Source organism: Aythya marila (assembly GCF_965140915.1).
Source record: "Aythya marila genome assembly, chromosome: 6".
NCBI lineage: Eukaryota > Metazoa > Chordata > Aves > Anseriformes > Anatidae > Aythya > Aythya marila.
In genome coordinates, this window is record NC_139047.1 from 23,480,356 (window position 1) to 23,503,385 (window position 23,030).

The 23,030-nt window shown below is 48.9% G+C and overlaps 1 protein-coding gene across 2 annotated transcripts in view; it reads left to right on the forward strand.

Annotated features, from left to right (window-relative positions):
* The window catches only part of HEG1 (heart development protein with EGF like domains 1), a 39,493-nt gene that overhangs the window by 7,371 nt on the left and 9,092 nt on the right, over positions 1 to 23,030 (forward strand). For both annotated transcript variants that reach the window (XM_082763313.1, XM_082763314.1), the window contains exons 2-16: positions 6,366 to 6,560; positions 7,110 to 7,403; positions 8,325 to 8,645; positions 9,039 to 9,317; positions 9,641 to 9,970; positions 10,863 to 11,180; positions 11,821 to 12,138; positions 12,591 to 12,896; positions 13,437 to 13,760; positions 14,820 to 16,184; positions 18,453 to 18,572; positions 19,916 to 20,010; positions 20,726 to 20,784; positions 21,270 to 21,430; positions 22,833 to 22,967. In XM_082763313.1, coding sequence (XP_082619439.1) covers positions 6,366 to 6,560; positions 7,110 to 7,403; positions 8,325 to 8,645; positions 9,039 to 9,317; positions 9,641 to 9,970; positions 10,863 to 11,180; positions 11,821 to 12,138; positions 12,591 to 12,896; positions 13,437 to 13,760; positions 14,820 to 16,184; positions 18,453 to 18,572; positions 19,916 to 20,010; positions 20,726 to 20,784; positions 21,270 to 21,430; positions 22,833 to 22,967 — 4,620 coding nt within the window. The remainder of the gene's footprint in view (positions 1 to 6,365; positions 6,561 to 7,109; positions 7,404 to 8,324; positions 8,646 to 9,038; positions 9,318 to 9,640; positions 9,971 to 10,862; positions 11,181 to 11,820; positions 12,139 to 12,590; positions 12,897 to 13,436; positions 13,761 to 14,819; positions 16,185 to 18,452; positions 18,573 to 19,915; positions 20,011 to 20,725; positions 20,785 to 21,269; positions 21,431 to 22,832; positions 22,968 to 23,030) is intronic.

The window sequence follows — 23,030 nt, forward strand, 5'->3', positions numbered from 1 at the left end:
TGCTGGGCTAAGTCCTAGCACAGTGCTGTGAGTGTCCTTCCAGGAGGGGAAGCCTCAGCAAACAAACTGCGCATGATTTGCTTTCCTTGTGCGCCAGAATCAAGGGCCCCGATTGTGGAGCACAATCCTGCCCTTGTAACTCATCCTTTATCTCTGGGCTGGAGCTGGGCACAATTGTGTCTGTGTCTGCAGGACACGGAGCAGGGTTTCAGTAGCTGTGGCTCACAAAGACATCCTTAGAGAGCTCCTCACCCCTGGTACGGGCTTGGAAGAGCTCAAAGGAAAATACCTCTGAGGAGCTTTAGGCATTGAACATTCATCATTGCCTGCTTGGGATTCGGTTACAGGACTAAGATCTAAATGTTAATTCTTTTTGGGACGTTATCAGCTCTTTCAACAGATGCAGAATGGGGCTGCGGTATGAAAGCAGCAGCCAACCCTGCAGATAAAAGCCCTTTGAAGGGATGTTTCTTAGGGGGGAAACTTGATCAGAGAGTGCAGAGTAACTGCGAAGGTTTTATTCTGAGGGACTCTGGGTAGCTAAACCTAAGCCCATGGCAGTCCCTGCTCTGCAGGCACATACCAAGGCTGTGGATACAGCGCTGCTCCCCGACCCTGCCTTTCTCCATCACCTCCAGCATCCCACTGCACGGAGCCAAAACTGGGAGAATCCCATCCCCGTGGGAGGAACCAGTGGTGTCAGTGCGGAGTGGGAGCAGGGCTGGTGTCCGTGTGCCATGGGGAAGGACCTGGCTCATCCCCGGGAAGAAGGAGGTGCAGCACCATCCTGAGCTCTGCTATTGCTGCAGCCAGCGGCCGCTCGACATGGTGTCATCGAGGAAATGTGATCTAGATCATTGTCCTTTCATGGAGGGTGGGAGAAGGGAGGCAGGGGCCCTTATCTCGTCAGGGGATCCATTTCTCTTTAAGCTTTTAAATTTATTTATTTTTTCTTATTCACCCTCGGGGTGGTTCTGAGTTTTGCTAGCCCAGATGGAAGGGGAAGCCAGCGAGCCTTGTATCTGAGTGTCTCCAACACACACCCACCCTTGGTGGCCTTGGGATTTTCATCCCTCTTGTCCCTGCTACATCCTTTGGTTACTGAGCTCCCAGGTTGGCCATCTGCTCCCAAACCCATTCCTAGCCAGTGACCATAGAACTTGTCCCTCCCCTCGCAGTGAGATGCTGCTTAGAAAACCCCTTCAAAAGAATATAATTAGATACATCTTTGAAAGCACAATCCTTTTTAAACCCCAACGTGGGACCAAACCTTCGACCCTGGCTCAGTGGCACCCACTCCCCTTTCCTGGCAGAGCTGCACTGGTGCAGTTGGCACCCGCAGGAAGGGTTTCCTTGGCAGGGTGGTGGCTTTCCTGCTTGTTGTCCCTCCCGGCTGCGGGAAGCAGCTCTCAGAGCTCCCGCTTGTTTTGCTTCCAGGGTTTGACGTGGAAATACCGTGCTTTTTTTTTTTTTTTTTTTTTTTTTTAAGATTGCCAAGCGATGCCTGTGGTCCCCAGGCTGCCACTGCCGTGTTCAGCTGCGGATGCTCCTTGTGGCTCTGTGCAGCACTGAGGGTGTCCAGCTGTCCAGCTGGAGGGCGCTGGGCTTTTCTGAGGAACTTCTGCCAGTGGCTTTGGTTCTTTTAGGTGGCATTTGTGCCACTTCTTCTATGGCTCTGAGTCAAACTGAGCTGCTTTTTTCTCCCCTGTGGGCCACAGCCCGTGACCCGGCTAAAGGTCTTACCCTCCTGCCCCCACAGGAGAAAACACAGCGTCCCAAACCAAGCAGTCCTCTTGGTATCCACACCAGCCCACAAATACCCGTAGCTTATTCTTTTTTTCCCCTGCAAGCTCTGTTTAAGCCTAAACCAAGGCACTGTGCTTATGTTGGGAATAAATAAGCTCCGTTCAGTGACTTCTGCTACACATGAGGTCAGGCAGAATGAGCTAATGCTCCCTCCTGGCCCTGAAATAAATTAAACGCTCAGAAAGCAAAATTTGGTCCTGCAACTTCTGAGCTACTCTCGCCTTTTCTTTCAGAGGAGCAGGAGCCCCGGGACCACCTCGTGCCCACTTAAATGCACAAGGGCAGCTGCTGGGGGCTGGAGTGCTGCAGGAGGCTGCACAATGCGGGGTGATGCCCTCAGCAGCATTCAGAGGGTAATTAATCTCGCCGTACCAGCAGTGGGCTGGCTTCCCCTGAAATATTGTTCTGGTGAGCCCCATGTGAGATTTTTAACAATTGCAAAGCTTGCGGACAAACCCCTTGTTTCTATTATTTCCTTATTTGTGTGAGAAAGGGCCGGTTATAAATGAACTCGTGTGCTTATAAAAGCCAGCAGTGGCATTGTCCTGCTCTCCCAGGCCTCATTTTGTCCCCCCTTCGCCAGCACTGTACACGCTGGTGGAGCTGCCATAGCATTTTTTTTTTTCATTTTTCCCCCCCTTTTTCTTTTTTCCTTTCTTTTTTGCAGCCAGGATGTTTTTTCTTGCCTTTTTATTGTTCCAGTGACCTAGCAACTCGGCTGCGGTGGAGCCCTGCCAGCAGACTTCCTCCCCGCGCCGTCTGACAGTCTCCAGCAGCACTGCCCTCGGATGGGAGCAGGAGTTACACCGAAAACAGCCTGGGTCCAGCACAGCTTGGCTCTGCCCTCGCCTGCGCTGGTGGCCCTGCTGCTGCCTTCCCGCCCGGGAAAGCTTTGAGGGGACCTTAAATCCCTGGAAAGAGGAGCGAGGAGTAGTGCGTGGGTGATTTTTCCTCTTGCACCGCTGCAGCAGAAAAGCCTGGAGGATTTTAAGAGGGAATTAGGTGTCTGCAAGCTGCCCGGTTCTTGCTCAGGGAATTTTTAGTGGAGTTTCTGCATGGATATGGGGTCTTGTGGGGAGTGCGGATAGTCACGAGACGGCTTATCACTATTCGAAGTGGGCTTGTATTTGAAAGTGTTTTCCAAAGGTTCAGCAGTAAAACAGGAGGTTTTTTTTTTTTTTTTGTTTTTGTTTTTGTTTTTTGTTTTTTGTTTTTTGTTTTTTGTCAATTCAGTTGCCAAAAGCTGTACAAAAGGCAGACCTTGTGACCAGAGGCTTAAGTCACTGCTCTGAGCCCCAGGGTGGTGGGTTTCCAGAAATATGGGTCCATGGGATCCCAGGGACCTGGGCATTAAACCCAAATTGTCCAAGCAAGTTGAGCACAAAATGCAGGTTTTCTAGGCCTGAGCTGAGGCCTGGGAGGCTGTGCCTCCACAGAGCAGTGCTTCGGACACCAAAACTGAAAGGCTGGAAAGCACCGGGTAAGCAGGACAGCATCCTGTCCTTCCACGGCACAAGCTTTGTCCTTGGCCTTTGGAAGCGACCCCGGCTGGTGTGTGCTCTTCATTTCAGAGTACCTGCTCTTTGCTGCTTCAGGGTGCTGCTCTGAGAGCAATTATGGATTTTTTTCTTCTCTTACGTTATCTCAGGTCCCTGGACTTTGGGATCATGAACGTGGAGCAACTAAAACGGATAGGAAGTAAAAGCAGCCCTCGTCATCCTGTTGTGGTCCCACATAGCAGCCCCACAAGGACCACACCGCTGTCCCCAGCAACGGGGCAGCACAAGCAGACGGACACAGACAGACAGCCACTGAAATTCCAGCTGCTGCCACCCACGCCAGGGACCTCAAAACTCGCAGCCTGCAGGGCTGTGGCTGGTGTTAAGCCCCATCCCGAGCTGCTGTATTAAAGCATGGGTCACCTCTGGTGGCTGGATAAATCCTCCTCATCGTGGAGTGGAGAGGGAGCCGCGATGCCAGAGAAAAAATTAGAAAGAACTAGTAAAAAGGGTTAAGTGCATGTGGTTAAAAACCTCTTGCATTCTTCCCGTGCTTAGTGCACACGAGGGACCTGCTTGAAGCAATATTATCGGCGTGTTTACGCTGAGCTGACCAGTCTCGAGCACGAACGTTTCATTTTTTTTTTTTAAGCTCCAGTTTTCCTCCTCCTCCCCCCCGCCTCAGGCTGCTCCTTTCAGGGCAAGAACAAGGAAGGAAATTGAAAATCCCAGCGCGCCCTGGACGGTCCAGATTTAGGGCTGCGGCTTTTGTTCACACAACCTCGCTTGGCTCCCAACCGGCCTCCGCCCTTCATCCCGACATCCGCAGCCGCGCTTCCCAACGCAGCGCCCGGGGGCCGGCAGCCACCGTGCCCCCCGCTGCCCTGCCTGCGGCTCTGCCCCTGCTCCTCCTCCTCCTCCCTCGAGTCCACAGCTTCGCCTCCGGCCAGCCGGGAGTTTTCTAAGTTTAGCTGACTTTTTCCCCACCCCGAGCCTGGGGTGATGCTGAGATGATGCAACCCCGCAGATGTGGGCTCCGCAGTTGTGGCTGCGCTGCCTCTTGGGGAGGCTGCTGTGTGCTCACGTCGCCCTCGGATGGTCCTGGGGTGGCCACAGCCCTCCCGAGGATGCCTGTGAGGTGGCACAGCTGCTGCTGAACGCTGGCAGTGTTGTGGTTTTTGGTATCGTGCTGTCCCACGGCTGAGGATGTGGCCAGGGCTGAGCCTTCACCGTCCCTGCATCGGTCACCTCCTGGCCAGGGCAGTGCCTTGATCACTGACGGCGTGGCTGGACACCCAAAATCACCGGTCCCCAGCAGGTCGCTGCACGTTTCCAGCAGTTTCACAAGGTCCAGCCAAGCCAGGGCCTTGGGAAATCTGCTGGAACCTGATCTGTTTGTGCTGGCCACGCCGTAGCTCGGCTCCCCCAAACCAGCTGCCTTGTTATTGCTTGCAGAGAAAAAGGAGCTCCCAGCCCCACTCCGCCTGGGGATCAGCACTGCTGCTTTTAACGGGAAGCGCAAACACTGGGCCCGCAGGTGGCGCGACGGCTTTGGGCTGGAAGTAAAATATTTCTCTTGACAGCCATGGTCGTGGGGAGGTAAGAGGCAGCACCCAGTTGGCAGCTTAGCGTGCGACGAAAGGAGTGGTGACAGGTTTGTGCCCGAGCTACGGGGCTGCCCTGCTGTAAGCCTTCAGTGAGCGGAGGAGGCTGGGTGGTCCCGGGTGTGGTTTGTTGGGAGAACTTTGCATCTGGCCCATGCTCTCCAGGGAGGGTCATCTCTGCAGGAGAGTCAAGGAGCGAGAGGTTGTGGTGGTCGGGGGTCTCCAGAGGTCTGCCTGGTCCCAAAGGGTTCCTCCACCTTTCTTTTTTAAAGCTTTTATGGATAGGGGAAGGGAGAAAAGCTGTTGTGATGCCCTCCAGCACACGCGGAGTTTTTGGCAGCAGATGGACTCATGGGCTACAGTTACAGGCCAAGTATTGACTTGCAAGGAAGGGCAGCAAGCATCCCACCACGATGTGCAGGCTGAGCTACCAAAACGTCTCTCTGTTCTTCTTGGTGAGCTCCCACCGAAGCTATGGCAGATGGAGGGAGGAGAGCGCTCCCCAAACTGCTGCTGGCTGCTGAGCCACGTCCTCAGCCCTTGTCCGGAGGCTGGTGGGGAGATGTGTTTGTGTTCTGGAGGTGCTTGCGGCTTTTGGAAATCCTGTAGAGCACATAATGCCTGTTGCCTTCCCTGGGAGAAGGCAGTTCTGCATCCCCAAAATCCTGCAGGCCCTCATGCAAGGAATGGGAGCTTGCTGCTGGTAGCACATGAGCACAGCTGGCAGCAAGCACTTTGGGGGAAGAGCAAGCTGAGCTAACGGGCAGTGCTGGCCTGGGAATAAGCGTTTATTCTGCAAATTTGTTTGTTCATTTTCTAACGCATTGAGGAAACACTTCTGGGTGAGGGCAGAGGTGGGAGCTTGGAGCAGCCTTTTCACAGGAGCAACAACCTAAATCTTTTGGGATGTAGCAGGGGTTCTGGCCACCTTAGCTCACAGAAAAGACTTGAAGATCAAAGCTCTTCCCTATCTTGTTGGTGAAGTTCTGATAGACACTGGCACTGTTACACCAAAATGCCTCTCACCTTGAGGTGCAGCAGTGCCTGGATGGCCGGTGTAATCCTCTCCATAAGTTTCTCCCCTTTGTCCTATGATGGGCACATGGTGCCTGGCACTAGCTCTGGCTGGACACAGCACATGAATCTCTAGTGGTTATTATTATTTTTTTTTTCCTCCTTTAAAGATTTATTCCTCCTATCGCACACACAAAAAGCATGAGGGTGTTGAGTGGCACTGCTCCTGCACCTAGAGGTGGGTTTCGGTGTTTGGCACCGCTGACTGGTCTGATTTACACCGGTGTGAATCCAAAAATAAATTTCATGGCTGTGTTTTGATTATGCAACGTTTTCTCTAGTGCAAATGAGCTCAGAGCTTGGCCTTGCTGTTACTGCAGTGAGCCGAGCCTGCACATCCAGCACTGATGGGATTTTAATTTTTCCTCGTTATTCCTTTCAGTCATTGACAGCCATCAGGTGAGGAGAAGTTCGGACACGGCAATGAGGACTTCCAGCTCTCTTGTGGGTGACATGGAGCTTGTGACGATGCTGGCCAGCAGCCGGGAGCCAGGGGCAGACCATTTCAGTCCCCCCTCCAGCACTGGGGCTTTCCCCCTGCCAGGAGCAGGGGGCACAGCGAGCAGCCCCCCTCCCGGTGAGTTCCCACACCAGCAGGACAGGGCTGTGCTGATTTCCCAGTCCCCATTTCCACTTTTTTCTTAACACCTCTTTGTGAAATAAGTGTTGCTGGGATATAGGAACGTAGAGGTTGTCCTAAATTTTTTTCATTCCTCATTTTTCCCCATTTGAGGACTTCAACAGGAGCTGTCACATCCCAGGCAGCTGCCCCAGCTGCCAGCTACTGTTTGTCCTGGTGGGAGCACTCCACACCTCACACATTTGTAGTAGTTTTTAAAAAAGTCTGTGTTTCTCTTGCCACATAGACAAATGCAGACAAATTTTGAAATCCTGACATCCCATTTTTGATGGCAGAAATCCCTTTTTTGATGACAGAAGCCCTCTGTTCCCAGCAGTCCCTCTAGCTGCATGTGCTGTGAGAAATGTGGGCAGTGCTGCTGTGACCCTACTTACTGCATGTCGTAGTGCTGGGTACCACTGTGGGTGATGCTGCTGCAACCCCATCTGAGACACCTTAACCTGGTCAGCAGGAATATTCATTTCTCTTCTTTCTTGCTCTTTGCAGCTGCTGGAAGCCTGGTCAGAGGCAAGAGGGCGCTGGCTTCTCCTGGAAACCCTGCAGACACAGAGACAATGCCAACAGCGGGGCCAGCCTGGTCCTCATCCCCAGCTTCGCAGGCCCACAGGGTGCTCCCCAGCACCCCTGTGCCTGGCTCCCCGGGGCAGCCCTCGTCCTCCCACCATGCACTCAGCACCCAGCCTGGTGTGAGCAGTGCCACGCTGCACTCTGAGGACGCCACGGGGAACTCTGCAAGCCCTGCACTTACAGCATTGCCTGCTTCTGAAAACACTTCCAGAGGTGAGCTCTGCTGGCCTACGGTTCTGTGTTGTATCTCCAAAATATCTCTGGAAGCCAGGGACCTCCTCCCACCACGCTCCTTGCCCAGGTGCTACCTTTCCTCTGCTGGTTATGTGCCTGAGAAGCTTTCAGATGCACAAGCCATGCCCACGTTCACAAGCATTTGCTTGCTACAGGAGTAGGGGTGTATATGGTTCCTACTGCCTTCTAAGGCCAGTTACGGGCTACTTTATGGAAAATCTGAGCTTTCCGCAGAAATGCTGATTTATTTATTTATTTCAGTGCTTGTTATTGTTCTGATGGTTAGCTGAAATTCCTGGCAGAGACCAGAAAAAAGCATCTCGTCAAAAAACCCCAACATTTTCCATTACCAAAAAAAAAAAAAAAGGCAGGTAGAACCTTGGGGCCTTATCAATGCTTTTTCATCAGGGTGGGGCCTGTAGCAACACAATTTCCCTGCTGGCCCACTGCTGGCTGCAGAGTAAAGCCCAGCTTCCCACTCAAGCCACGCCGCAGCAGGGGCCTGTGCTTCAGACCTGATAACAGGTTCCCCACAGGGGCTCCGTGGGGAGCACAGATCAGCCCCCACCTCTGCAGCCTCCTTGGTTGACCTTCCTTGGGCCTTCCACATCTCGCCTGGCTTTGGGAAGCCTGGAGCAGGCGAGCTGGTTACTCCACCATTTGTAGACTTTTCCATGGGGGCTTCAGCGCGGTGCTTTCCAAGCCGCGGTTCTTGCACATGCAGTAACTCGGGTCTTCCTGAATGGAGGGGATTCATGCCTTTCCAAAAGAGCATTTCATCCAGATTGAAAACTTCCTTTGCTTAATATCCATACGTGCAGTGTAAGCATCTGGGAAGAAAATGGATCCATCTGTTTATAATTTCATGTATATAAATCCAGCTCTTTTATTGTGCCGTAGCCGCTGGAAGCAGCTACCAGCCGTCCAACAGCTCAGCAGCAGAGAAGAGAATTCGGGGGTTTCACACCACCAGCACCTTCATGTCCACGACAGCCACCAGAGGTGCCGGGAGGACGTTACGGTCTCTGCCAGCCAGCACCGGACTGGCCCATGCAGCAGAGATTTCCACCTCTGGTACAGAAACCATCTCCTCTCCAGACCAGACCCGGTCCCCTAGGCCATCTGTGGGAGCAGACGCTGGTGGTGGCACGGATGCCATCGTACCCTCCACAGCCCCGCAGCCTGCCCACTCATCGTCTGCCTCGGGCAGTGCCGCCACGTGTGAGTTTTGATAGCTAGCTGTATAACTCAGAACATTATTTAAAGAGTCTTTATAAACAAAATACATCCTTTCTATTTTAAAGAAAGGAGGAATAATATTGTACTTGGCACATTCTGTACGTTTAAAAACATTTCACAGAAGTGAAAGTATGGATAAATATTATTCTTGTTGGAAGAGGAGGATAGATTTTTTGTTGAAAACTTACAGTTGAATTTTGCAAGCAATTACTTCAGGAGTTCCTATGTTGAAACCATTTTTTCCTTGTCCTAATGATTTCCCAGTAGTAAATATTTCCTTATTGCATATTCACACATACGTTGTCTGCACCTAGCAATGTTGGGACAAAACCTACCCGGCTGTTTTAGTTTTCTATTTCCTCTCTCCTTTTTCAGCTTTTCACAGCAGTCATGGACCCAAGAGCATCCCAGTCACAGGAGAGGCAATGCTGCACTCAGAAGTGCCCCCTGCACTCACCAGTGTGGTTGTGGGGACACCAGGGTCCCCCTCGAGCTCTGCCACCAGCACTGACTCCACCAGCAGTTTGGGACAAACCTTGTCCTCCTCGGTGGCCAAGGCACACCAAACTGATGGCTGGCAGGGAGACACAGCCCTCACTGAGCATCCCCAGGAGCTCAACAGCTTGCTGTCTGCCTCTGCACATGTTTTTACAGGTAATGTGGTTAGTCTGAAAGATGCCTGCTTTGTGCCTGGAGTGGGTTTTGCATCCCTGATCTTCATTTTTTTCCTGTAGGGTATCACCATCAGTCACTGTTGGATGTATGTGTATTTTTATTACCAGCTGCACTGGGACTAGGGGAAGGGTGGAAGTTGTTTTCAGCTTATGAAAAACTGCAAAGTAGCAGTGTCCTAGCTGCTATTGAAATTCCCATACTGAGAAAAGCAGCCATTGTTTATAAATACATATGAAAAAAGATCACTCATCGTATGTGCAACTCTGTATGCGTAAGTCAAATCTGGTTTTGTCCTATCTTAGGTATCAGAAGCAGCCGCCAACCAACTGACACATCGACGGCAGAGAAAGAAACCTCAGCTTCCTTTACCACCAGTGCTTACGTTTCAGCCACCGCCACCGGCAGTGGAGGGAGGCCACCAAGGTCTGTCACAAACAGCAGCCGCTGGGCGACAGAAGTCTCTGCTCCCAGCAGTGGCGTGTCCAGGACCTCGGGCACCATCAGATCCTCACCTGCCTCTTCTGTAAGAGCAACCTATGGAGTGCATTGGGCCAGAGAGACCACAGGTTTCAGCCAGCCTGTGGAAGACTCTTTGCTGCTACGCTCTCACTCTCCTGCAGAAGGTCCTACAGGTGAGCTCGAGTTAGAGGTGAAGCCCATTTTTATGGGGAGTAAAAGGAGGGTAGTTATTTTATCCTGCACTACCTATGTATCACAAAACATTACAACTATGTTGAATATACTGTTAAAGGTGTAGCATGATTTCTGGGTCTGAAGGAATTCAGCTCTTTTTTGAGGAAAAAATTTGGTTTAGTGTTTTTACCTAAAAGGCACACGTGAAAAGTTTCCTTAGGCCAAGAAAAATAATTTACTTTCAAATCATGGTATTTTTTTACCATCTCCAGTTGTTATTTCTATTTCATAAGCAAGGGAACTAAGCACGTGGGGATTCAATCATGTCCCTGCAGTTCCAGGGATTAGGCTTCAGTTCCTGCCTTGTACACAGTGGACCATACTCCTTCTCAGAAATGGAACCAGCTCAACAGATTCAGGGCAGCTTTGGATGTGGTCTCTGAGGTCCATCAGGCTGTGCTTTGCTCCTTGACCCTGCTGTGGTGCTGAAGGAATCTGAGCCCACTTCTTCAGCCATGACCTTCACACACTGCTCAGCGTTGTGCCTGGTCTGAACTAAATTCCTGCCTTTTCTGGGTTGTTAGGATATGTGTTTGTTCTAGCAGCAAGGAGTGCCCTCAGGCACTTAATGGTGAAATCAAGTGCAAGGCATAGTTGTTCAGCAGTTTTTACATAACAGCACTTTTCCTGGCATCAACCCCCTTTTTTTTTATGAGACAGATTTCTATGGGAAGGAGTCACATCTTTGGAAATTTCCTATTTTTCCTGGATTTATGTCTTCTCGTATTTTCTACCTGTGCATGTACTCACTGCCTCTGGATGCTATTGGAAGAAAGCTCATCTGTTTATTTATAGTTTTACATATGTAATTTTTTCTTGGTCGTATCTTAGCTATGGGAAGCAGCCTTGCATCATTCAGCATCCTGACAACGGAGAGGAGAACTGATTTTGATGCCACCAGCTCCTCCATGTCCATGACAGCCACCAGAGGTGCCGGGAGGACGTTACGGTCTCTGCCAGCCAGCACCGGACTGGCCCATGCAGCAGAGATTTCCACCTCTGGTACAGAAACCATCTCCTCTCCAGACCAGACCCGGTCCCCTAGGCCATCTGTGGGAGCAGACGCTGGTGGTGGCACGGATGCCATCGTACCCTCCACAGCCCCGCAGCTTGCCCACTCATCATCTGCCTCGGGCAGTGCTGCCACAGGTGAGCTCCGACCCCGTAGGTCTCAAGTACCCGCTGTGTGGAGGAGTGAGGGGACGTTAGGAGGTGCTGGACAATGCTATCAGGTGTTATGGAGGAAAGTTTCAGTGAATGTTAGCTATTTTTTGCATTTAGTCACCAGAATAGCCCAGCCTTATTGCAATGAGCAGCCTGGCACCCAGCTTTGTTGTGGTTTCTGAGGTAGCACCATTTCAAGGCAGGCCTGCTGGCTGTATGGGAGGCAAGGCCCGTTGGCCCTGACTCCACCCTAGCAAACGAATGCATTATTTACTGATAAAAGCACAGTCATGCTTTGTTTCAAGTACCAGGGAGTTACAGGGTGCTGTAGCCCCATCTCACTTTGCCACGGGCATCGTGGGGCACACAGGACAGACTGGAGCAGGTCGGTGAGCACACCAGTGCTCCCACCTCTTGTTTTTGGTGCCCTCTTCAGGGTGCTGTCCTGTGAGCAGCCTTTCCCCAGACCCTCAGGTTGGAAAGGCTTGTCTTTGCAATTGGCATCTTCTCCAGGTTTAAACCTTCTCACTCCTTGTATCTTCCTGAGGGTGGTGAGGGAAGAGGGGTGTGCCTATCTGCTTATACTTTAATACGTATAAACCCATTTTGCTTTGTCGTTTCCCAGCTGAAGGAGCTATAACATCAGCCAGGAGACAAAGCCTGCCTGACACTCCTCTGACCAGCACACCCAGCTCGGTGACAGCCACCAGTGGTGGGGAGAGAACCGTGGAGCCCATGGTGGGCACCAGCACAGGCAACTCTGCTCCTGCTTCAGCCAGCACCAGCTCCCTGGATATTGTCCTTCTGCTGTCTTCAGTGACAGAGCCTAGGAGGCAGAGAGATATTTCACAGAGCGATGCTGGCCTCGTTGAGCTTCCAACAAAGCCACTGCCTGTGTTTCCTCCTGGTGTTTCAGTGCCTTCATCTTCACCGAGTGCTTCAGGTGGGTTGTGTGGGTTCCTCATTTGCCATGAAGGGCCCCTCATCCAAGTTCCTACCCTTGCTTTCTGGTTTTAAGCTAGATTTTCCATATTAATGATCCCAGTTTGTGGTGAAGGAAGCCTGAGCATTGCAGGGCTGGTGAGTTATTCACCTCTGCATTGAGGCAGCACTTCTCTTGCCAGGATGTAGACAGCCAGGCAGCTTCTCAGGGCCACACGTACATGGAGCAAGTGTTTAAACTCAAGCATGAACTCATCTGGGTTCCTACCTCACAGCTCTTAATATTCCAGCATGAAGTTTTCAAGCATATATATATTTTTTATTTTATTTTTATTTTTTTTCTCCCTACATTTAAAATTCTGCCTTTTTCTCAGAGCCTGCACATCCTGCACTCCCTGGCCAGGGATAATAATATCATAAATATATGTATGTATGTCTGTCTTTGCTTTGCAGTTCCAGAGAGAGGGCAGTGGGTTTCTGGTGTTCCTACTGAGACCACATATGTCTTGACCGTGCTCTCCACCCGTGGGGAGGGGACATCTCGGGATGAAGCTAACCACAGCACATGGAGCATGGAAATGGAAAGTCCCACATCCCATCCGGGCACAGCTGGGGAGCCCCACTCGGGCCCCCTCCCATCCTTCCCAGCATGGTCTGGAGGGGGACATGTCTCCTCTGACTATGCAGGGTACACAGAGCCCAAGGTCACCCTTTCATCCAGAGTCTCCACCTATTTCTCAGCCTCCGGTGAACCTTCCAGTGAGTCTTTCTGAACTTCATAGTCGTGGCTGAATTAAGACAAAGCCCCCTTCCCTCACCTCCCAGCTCTTCCATGGGCTGATGTTTCCACCAACACCATTCAGAGCTGCTGTGGGTGTCGTGGGTATTATTTAAAAGCTATGGTGCTTCAGCTCATTAGTATTGTGTATCTGCAGCTGTTGGTGTTTAACAGGAACAGTCTCAGGAATGAGACCTGTATCTTCTTGCTACAGGGAACATCTAATACCTGCCTGGGTTGGGGTGACAATTATAAGTAGCCTAAATATGCCATTGTGATGCTAAGGGTGTACTGATTGTGCCTGTATATTTAAACACTCCTCTTCCCTTGGAGTAGGCTTTGTTTGTTAAATCCATATTTAAGGTAACAGATATGTGAGGACTACCTAATCTGTGTTTAATCTGTATTGATAAGTGCAATTTTATTAATCTGCATTTCAAACTAGAATTACTATAGAGCTCAAGAGTACTGTCTGATCTGTGGTGGTAAAATCAAACGCCTGATTTTCAATCCTATTTCAGCTGTGGGAAGCAGCCATCATTCCCCCAGCAGCTTGAGTACAGAGGAAGAGATTTCCAGCTCCTACACCGATGCCTCGCACCGTTCAGCCACGTTAGCTGGTGGAGAGGGGACACGGGTGACAAGCAGTGAACTGGCCCATAGCACAGAGAGCTCCGCTTCCTACACAGAGACCGCCAGCTTTTCAGAGCCGATTTGGCCAGCATCAGCAGACCAGAGCAGGGCAGTCAATGCCTCAGTTGGCAGCACAGGCTTCGCAACAGAGACTCTCTTCACACATTCTTCTGAGATAGCCACTGATTCATCTTTCCAAAATGATCTCACAAGTAAGTTAGTGTGTCCAAATGTGTGCTTTTTGAGGGTAAGAGGGTTCCCATTGACATGCATTTATCTGTTATGTTCAAAGCTCTCGTTCATTGGTACATGCAATGCCACCCGTGGGTGTACTTGGAGATGTTCTCATGTCTCCAAATGCTGACACAAACAGAGGCCTCAAAGCCAGGTCCCTCGTAGCAGGATGCTCAATCCAAAAGTGAAGCCCCGAACCTCAGCAGCAGCAGGAAAACTCTCCTGTTTTGATGGTCATGGTATTTTTTTTTGCATCCTAACTGGTTTGTTGTGGGTAATGCTTTCAGAAGTGTGTCATGCTGTAGGTCAGCATGAATTAAAGAGTCAGTAATAGAGTTACACCAAATTCTGAAATTTTAATATCCTATTTTTTGATTTTTAGTGATTGTTGAAATTATGTGTACATCCTGAAATTCATATTATAAGATTGACTGCTCCTTTAATGCTAAATAATCTGAATTTTTGCATGCTGTTGTGCTATTCATTTAGGATTTCCTGACTGCAAAGTTTTCAGTCAATGAGTTCATGATAAGCTGCAAATTAACATAATGTAATAATTTCATCCTACAGAGGCATGGAGTTCACTGTGTCTAAAAACAAACTGACTTAAGAAGATGGATATATTTTAGTTTGGAAAGGAGGATAAGAGGGAGACAGTTTTATATGAGTTTTATAAATAATGAAAGATAGAAAGTGCTGATGGGTTTTCCTGCTTAGCTTGCCACAAAATATCACAGAACGATAAGTGCTCAATCACATTAAAAAAGCAATACTGGAAGAAGAGTTTTTTTTTTTAGAAACCTGCACTTTTCATGGGAGTTTTATGTCTGTTAGAGTTCATAATTTTAAAATGAGCTAAGGAGTACAGAAGACTCCTAATTCAATAGCCACACTTGGATTATGCTTTGAACTTTTAGATGAGTATGGGCTTATTTATAGACGAGAACATTTTATGTATTTATCACATAGCTATAATATGATATCAAAATAGTTTAATTTTATTCTGTCATTGTGGTGTATTTTGTCCTTTACTCCAGGCTTTTCAAGTAGCCATCAGCCAGTCAGTAGCCTTGATGCTGAGAAAAGGACCTCAGTTTCTCATACGGATGGCACGTACATTTCAACCACGTACACCAGAGGAGGAGAAAGGACCCTCCTGTCTATCTCAAATAGCAGCACCTCTGCTGACTCCTCTGAAAGTTCCACCTTTTTTTCAGAAATTTCCAACCCTTCTGACTCATCAAAATCTTCCGTGGCACAGGACAGGAGGAGCAATGCATCCAGCAATGGCAGTTTTGTTGAACCATCTACGGAGCCGTTGTTGGTGCACTCTTCCCAGCCATTGACTTCTGCTTCTGTAGGCAACACACAAAATACGACTCTCTTCGACACTGACTCCGAGGTGTTGCCCACTGGCAGATCATCTCTGTCTTCATCAGCATTTCCACCCTCTTCCTCAGCGTCACCACTGCATCACTCGCTCACATCAACACCACCAACAACTTACCTGTTGGCAACATCAGAGCCATCCGAGATGCTCTCGTCCTCTGTGATGGCATCTTCAGCCCCTCTGCAGGCTTTGTCGTCCTCTTTGTCCACTTCCTCGCTGCTTTCGTCATCGTATTCATTACCATCGTTACTGCCTCTGTTTTCATCACCATCATCCATCTCACAGTCCGATGACAGCAGTCGAATAAGCACCCCCATAGCTACGACTGCGGTCAGGCGGGTGCCCTCCACGGCCGCCGTGGCTGGCAGCTCACCCAGGGAGACCAGCAAGCACGGTGGTACTCGCCAGCCCCCGAACACCACCACCTTCACCCCCACCACGTCTCCCCCACTCCCCACGACGCCCATGGAGCTGCTCGGTGGCCGCATCGCATCCACGCCTGCTCCCACGGTGGTAACAGAGAACACCTCACCGAGAGCCGCCACCTCCAAGGGGGGCACCGCTGGGAAGGCGCCGCCGCTGCTCACCACAGCCAGCGAAGCCCCACGGGCAGTGCTGACGGATGCTCCCCTCAGCACCTCACCAAGTGCAACAAGCCACGGCGCCGTCGTCCCTGCAGTACCATTGACCACGGTGAAACCCCTTGTGCTGACAACCCCGGCCAGCCGCTGGCCAACCCCGACTGATGCTAGCACCACAAAACCTCACAGAACTCAAACACCCGCTGCCACTAAACACATTTATACCCCTGGTGAAAGGACAGAAGCTACAGATCTCACCACTTCAATACCTAGTAAAGTCACCAAGGAAAACATCCCTGCTACAAGTCCTCCTGAAATCCCTCCAACCATTAAGACCACTGTGAGTGTAAGAACTACTTTGGCTGCTACCAAACGCACAACCATCCCTCCACCAAGTAGCACAGCTGGCGTGAGGACATCTCCAGCAACAGGTAAGGTGTCTAAAAGTGCTCTTCAGTGGTGAGGCCAGCAGTAGCTGGGTCCCACTTGAAGGGTCTTTGAAGGGTTACTTATGCATATGTGATAAGTCTGTTGTCAGCAGCTTTTGGGAATAAGAATTCGCTCTCTGTTCTGGTATTTTTAAGATAAGGATTTAGCAATCATGCTGAGCTGCTGGGGAAAAAAACAAACATTTTTCTGAATGTTTCCAATGGAAATGTTAAGCTGAAATATAGGAATTTCCAAAAAATAAAGCTGATTGGCTTTCCAGGTAAGCTTAGGATGCACTGTATATTTGTCGTGAAGAATTGAAGAATAGTCCGATCTCTCTCTCATTCGGGTGAAAAGGCACTCAGTTGGCCAGCATTCAGTATTTTTGTTGGAAGTTTTTCTGTTATCATGACCTATGGCCGGTCTCCCCATCCCACTAAATAGCCACCCCCTCAGGGACCTGTCACTTCTCCTGGCATGTCACATACCATGATCTTGCTGAGCACATTGTGGCAACCGAAATTGTCAACGGGAAGCTGAGAAACACCCTATTCAAACATTTCAGATTTGCTTTTTAATTACCTTGTGGTCCAGGAGCATTCTGTGAATCCATAGTGGTATTAGAGGTGGGAAGGGTTGTGCTTGGGCAGTGTTCACCCCGGAGAACCCAGGCTTGGCACGGGCAGACGTCTCCCCACGTGACTGAAGGGATGCTCCCTGAGCAGGAGTGGGGGCTCTCAGGATGTGGGAGTCTACAGGCAGTGGCAGTGGCAAACTGCAGCACATTCTGAGGAGTCTAGTGTCGCAAAGCACTGGGGAAGAACAAAGGTTTTCATTTATCACTGCTGCCAGGCTCCTTCTCAAGTATATATATTGAGCTGTTTTATATGAACGGAAATCGATTCTACATTTAAAGTTCAGACGTCTGACCCTAGTGCCACTATAGGGTATTTTGTATACTAATTGCACTCAGCACAATACTGGCAGTAGTGTATATTCTACAAGTAATTAAGCATTTAAAGGTTATTTCTTGGGCTGATTGGTTTTAATTATTGCTATGGATTCATACCAAAAAACAAACAAACCTGGGGGGGATTTTTTTTTAAATCAAAAACTAATGTAATGGATCCATTCTACAGAATGATTCGCCTGCTTTCCAAGTTACTCTTTCCTCTAAATACTTGAGTTTTGCCATTTGCCAGAATGAAAAATATCCTCCTTGTGGGATGCTTCGTACATGGGCATCTGCTGCTGCGAGAGAAGGAACTGCTGTCGGCCCCACCACGCAAAGTGTGTGCTGAAGCACGGGGAAACAACAGCAGAGGTTTTAAAATAAACCCACTTGTTTCTGACTGCTCAGGTCAGAGACAGCAAGTCTCCCTCTTGCTGATGCTGAAATGGCCCTGCCAGACGGCCCAGGACACAGGGATTATCCCCTGTTGCTGTCCCGAGGCGGGGGTCAGCTTGGGACTGTCTGGGCTGTGGGGGCTGCGTGGTGTCATGGGCATCGCGGGGGCGTCACAAATAGTGCATGTAAGCTTGTGGCCCCTGTGCTTTGTGCTTTAACCACAAAGCCCATCCTTCCTGCCTCTGCGAGAGTGCTCAGCAGGAACTGCAAAGCACGCCTGTGACGTGTGCTTGTGCTCCTGTGGGCAGCACGCACAGCGAGAGGAGCCATTTTGACAAAACATTTTTGAATTATTTTTTTTTTCAAAGGGAAATATTGTGTATCTTCAGAATTTGCAGTCTGAATTGTCTTGTTTAAAAGCTTCTGAGGCTACCACCATTAATTCCCTGAAGCACCGTTTTTCCAGATGGCGTCTGCTCCCCAGACCCTTGCACACCCAGCAGGCAGTGGCTTACCAGGGCTTTGGGAAGAAGCCCTTGCCCATGTGTCTAGCTCTGCCTGCCATTCCCTTGTTTGATGTCCTTGTCCAGAGCTGTAGCATTGGTTGTCTTTGAAAAGCGTTCCGAGCTCTGCAGAGGAGCAGTGCTGCTGGGTGTTAATATTAACATGGATCAACACTGGTTCCCAAGGGCTTTTGGATGAATATTCAAGAGAAAGTGTTTTGCATTTATTCTTTCAGCTCCAGCAGAATAATTAAAAACAGGATAAACAGTAAGTGCAAATGATGCAATGAACCATCTGATAATGCTCAGGGGGTCACAGGAGAGAAGCCAAGTTGATCTTTTTTAGCATAACAGTTGTTGATTTTGGGATTCTGTAACTATAGGCTGATCTTTTTTTTTTTTTTTTTTTTTTTTTGTAGATGTGGATAAATGTCTTTCCAACCCTTGTCCCGCACTGGCTACCTGCAACAACACCCAAGGCTCCTATGTCTGTCAGTGCCCTCTTGGATATGAGCTGGAAAAAGGAAAGTGCAATTTGGGTAAGCAAACGAAAGTGAAAAAACAAGGGAGAAAAAGATGGAAATAATTACCTGTAATCTTCTAAAATCAATGAGCCTAGGCTCAGACAAGTTCAGAGCTCAATGTACCCCGCAACTACCACTTTTACAAGAGCCTTTAGTGTTTACACAAGTGCAGTGTCTAACATGTGACCAGACACAGCGATAGGTAAGAGTTTCTCAGCCTGCCCTAAAAACACACCAGCAGAGCGGTGAGCTCAGGCTCGTTAGTAAGGACAGATGTGCCACTTCTGTTTCTAATGTGTTTTATTACCCCAAAGCAGATCAGTGAGCAGGGCTGTTGTACAACCTGACTTCAGTGGGCTCAGCCAGGTGCATAAAATTAGGAGCCATGAAAGCCTTTGTAAGATCAAGGTTTTGTTTCTTACCTTTCACGTTTTCTGTGCAGCACAGTTATTATTTGGGCTCAGGTTCTGGCTCCCTCCTTTCTAATAAAGGTCTTGAATCCCAAGGACTTTCAGAGATCTGTTGCAAAGGAGAATTTGTTTTGCTGCAGTTTCTTCTGGCCCTTAATCAGCGAGGTTTAAAGGCATGGGCATTTTGCTAAGCAGCATGACTGAGGTGTCCCTGAAGGGTGTTTTGAAACCTTTCTTCATGTAGGAATGTGTCAGCTTCTAATTTAGAGAGTTGTTTTGGTTGTGCCTTGGACCGGTATATGGGCAGATTATGCAAATACCATGAAGGTGATTCTAGTCTCATTTTTACCAGGAGTTGTTACATTAGAGCTGTCTGATATAAAATTTGTGGTGAAGATAGACTCCGTGGATGGGAAAAAAAATGGGAAAGAATTGGAAGCTTTATAATGTTATCTGCAACTGTATTTGTTTTTCTGGTGGAACATAAAACTTGAGCTCTGAGTTCTCATTTCCACTGAGTATCTCATGGCACTTAATACAAGATTTAGGGATATTATCTCTCTGAGGCTGAACAACTTGGATTATTGCATTCTGTTGCCATGAATCAACTCTGAATCTAAGCATGGAAAAATGCATCTTTTGGGCCTCCTTTCAAACGTCATTGCTCATTCTGTCCAACAATTTAAAAAGAGAAAATATCCTTTCTACAGTGCTTCATTTTGACTTCTCGGTTTGCTTTCCTTCCACTGGAGGGAGGGATAAAAGATTTGATACATGTGACCTGAATTATTATAAATTAGCTTTGACACCTGGAACCACCTTGCCACAAATTTTCCCCCTCTCTCTCTCTGTGTTCAGAGGTCCTTTTAAATGAGCCTGTGTTGCTTAAACAGCTTCGGTTTATAGAAAGGATGAATATGTTCCAACTCACCCCATTCTCCTTTTTAGTAAGAATATTCATCGGCCAGGTCCCCGTGAAACTTAACATGACCCACGGGAAATATGCAGATCTCAAGCAAGTGGAGGGTGAAATCCTGGCGATGGTGAGTGTCCCTTCCAGGGTGGTGGTGGTTCTCCTCGTACAGTTAGGACAGGTAGCCACAAGGCTCTCTGGTCTGGGCTGAACCCTTTTAGTTGCTGAACATCCTGGTGTGGTGGGAGCTTCTAAAGCTTCCCAGGCTTCTAAAGGGTGTTAATGCTTCTCTGAGGTCAGACGTTGGAATGGTGACTTTGGGGCTCACGACACTCACCGTAAATCTCCTGTGTGCCTGCCGGCTGTGGTGGCTTGGACTGCAGCTGGTGGCAGCTCGCTCATAGCCAAATCCCGAGGGATAAAGGGCAGCAGCAGAGCCCAGCTGAGCATACGGTGCTCTCAGCAGCATTTCCCAGTCACAGTCGGTTCACAGCAAGATCTGGGTGGGATGGTGGGTTCCCCATATGCTGTGCCTTCACCTGTTCCAGAAAGACCCCTGGGATAGGGATATATATACATCTCTGTGCATTATTTAGGCAGATTGTTGCATGCAAGAGTTCATCCAGCCATTCCTGGCTGCAGTTCATCCCAGCACTTTTAGGAGCAGGTGGTTTGGAGATGCAACAAAAGCAGCGGGGTGCTGGGGTGAACCATCTGGGTGCTGCCAGCACTGCTTCTGCTGCAAAGGGAAAACAAATGCCCGTGTTTGGGGGCTGTCTTGGAGTGAGGGGGATGCTCGGAGCCATGCTGCTCTCTCCTCACAGCTACTTTCTCCTTCCTTTCAGCTGGATGCCTCGCTGTCAGGCTTGCCTGGGTACCACCACTCCACAGTCAAAGCCACCAGGTAAGGGGCCGTGAGGAAGAGCGACAAACAGCATCGGTTGCCTGTGTATTCAGGGTGGCCAGCTTGAGGTCCTCATTTTGAGTCAGCCCCAGGGGTGCTGTGCTTAATGAAATCAAGCCCAGCAATAGCGCAGGGCATGGGAAATGCCTTTGCACCCTGGCCATCTCTCCTGGTATCCCTGTTGGGGACAGCTTGCCAAGCAACAGCCTGAAAAAGCCTGTTGCCCAGGGTGGGTTTGTGGCTGGATTCACAGTGAACAACCAGCACCCCATCCAGCCCTAAATCTGCCTCTCTATGTGCAAGTTTGTCTTGCCTTTAAAGTACAACAGAGGTCTACTGCGATGCACAGCTTTCTCGGTCTGTATGTGGTGTTGTTTCTGTGTTAAACATTGCTTGCATTAATAATTAGCAGGTTGTTAATGTACTAACAATGGACTCGGACTGACCCGTGGTACTCAGGGCTGTTTTGTTTTGTTTTCTGTTAGGGAGGCAAATTTTGTGCATGTTTCAGTGCAATCCACGTTCTCTTTAGCATCCAACGTGACTTTCTATGACATTGTCGGCAGCGTGCAAAGCTACATTCGGGCTTGCAAATCCCCCCCTGATCCCTGCCAGTTCATCTCCAGCTTGAAACCACTCCACAGAGGTAAACAGCATCAGAGAGACTGTGATGGGAGGGTGGGTGAACACGTTTTGGTTGGCTCCTTTTATAAAAGGGGGAGGAAGATTTTGGCATTTAGCAAAACCCCTCTAAAAGTTTTAGTCTCGTTTCAATGGGAATCATCTTAACATGATGTTTTAAACTGCTCACGTGGCTGTGAGTTACGGAGTCAATGGGGTATAAAAGTTGTTCACAATTTAGAGTTTTTGGGCCAAGAATAATTTCCGTGCCAAGTCCCCCACCTGCTGAATGAGCAGAAGGAGAAGCCCACCAGTGCTGGGCAGAACCTTCTCCAGGCTTGGCCCTAGTGGTGCTGCTGCCCCCAAGCTCTGCACCTCCTGATCCTGCCTTCCTGAGGCAGTGAGAGGGGTGATCCTGGTGGGATGCCAGGAGTGAGGATGGTCGGTGGCAGCAGCTACTTTGGGTGAGGTGGGAAGCCTCGGCTGGTCATTCTGGCAAAGTAAACGTGGAGATGAGAAATCCAATGTGGGATTTCATTTTAACGTGGTGTATTTTAAAGCCACACTCTACTGTTGTGGACTGAATAAATTTAAATGACTTCAGTGAACCAGCTCAAATTATACTCGGCGGTTACCTCCGTTACAGTGCTTCTGGTAAAGTCTACTTCCTTGCTTAAAATAACTAAGAAACAAATTCAATTCTTGTGTAAGTACTTAAAGAAAAGATGTGAGATCAAACAATACGATGGTGCGCCCAGCAGGGAGGGGGTTGCAAAAGGGGAGCTCCGGGTGAGTGGCACATACGCCATACGAGTTCCTGCTTCTCATGAAAACATTTTCATTTGTTGGTTCCATTTATCCTACCTCCCAGTAAAATAGGTAGATTGGTGGCACAATTTCCATTGTTTACCCCCAGTTTTGCTGTATGCTCATTTCAACAAATCTGACTTTTTAGAGAAAAAAAAACTCCAAAGTAATGTAAATGAAAGGACAAAATCCGTGGTTTAAAAGTGGAAAGAATATGGGGCTTGATACTGAAATGGAAGAATCTCTTTTGGGCTGAGCAAAATGTTTTGCTAGATATAAACCTAAAAAATGATTTGTTGAACTGTCTCGGGGGGAGGATGTGTTTCAGCTTGAGCCAAAACATATTTTTCTTTTTAATTTCCCCTCCTGCCTTCAGGCTGAAATATTTATTATTCACCCACTCTCCTTTCCTGTACAAATGACAGTAGATATGCAAGAAATTGTGACGTGTTGTAATGTTGATTGTCTCATAGTAGAACAAATATTGTTGTTTTTTTTTTTAAAAAAAAAAGAGAGGTGAAAGCAGTGCATCAGCTGAATGCAATGCCTAGGGAAAGCAAATGTGCATGGTGGTGTGTTCAGAGAGAAACGTGCTGTTCTTGGCTGTGTCTTCCCAACAGTTGGCAGCTTGTGCAAGCAGAAGGACCCCGAATGCGACAAGGAGACTTCTGAGTGCACCGACTTCGATGGGGTTGCACTCTGCCAGTGCAAAAGCGGGTACTTCAAATACAACAAGATGGACCATTCCTGCAGAGGTATTGTCCTTTATACAGCATTCTTGTTTTGGACTGAATTCTGCTTAACTTTTTTTTTTTTTC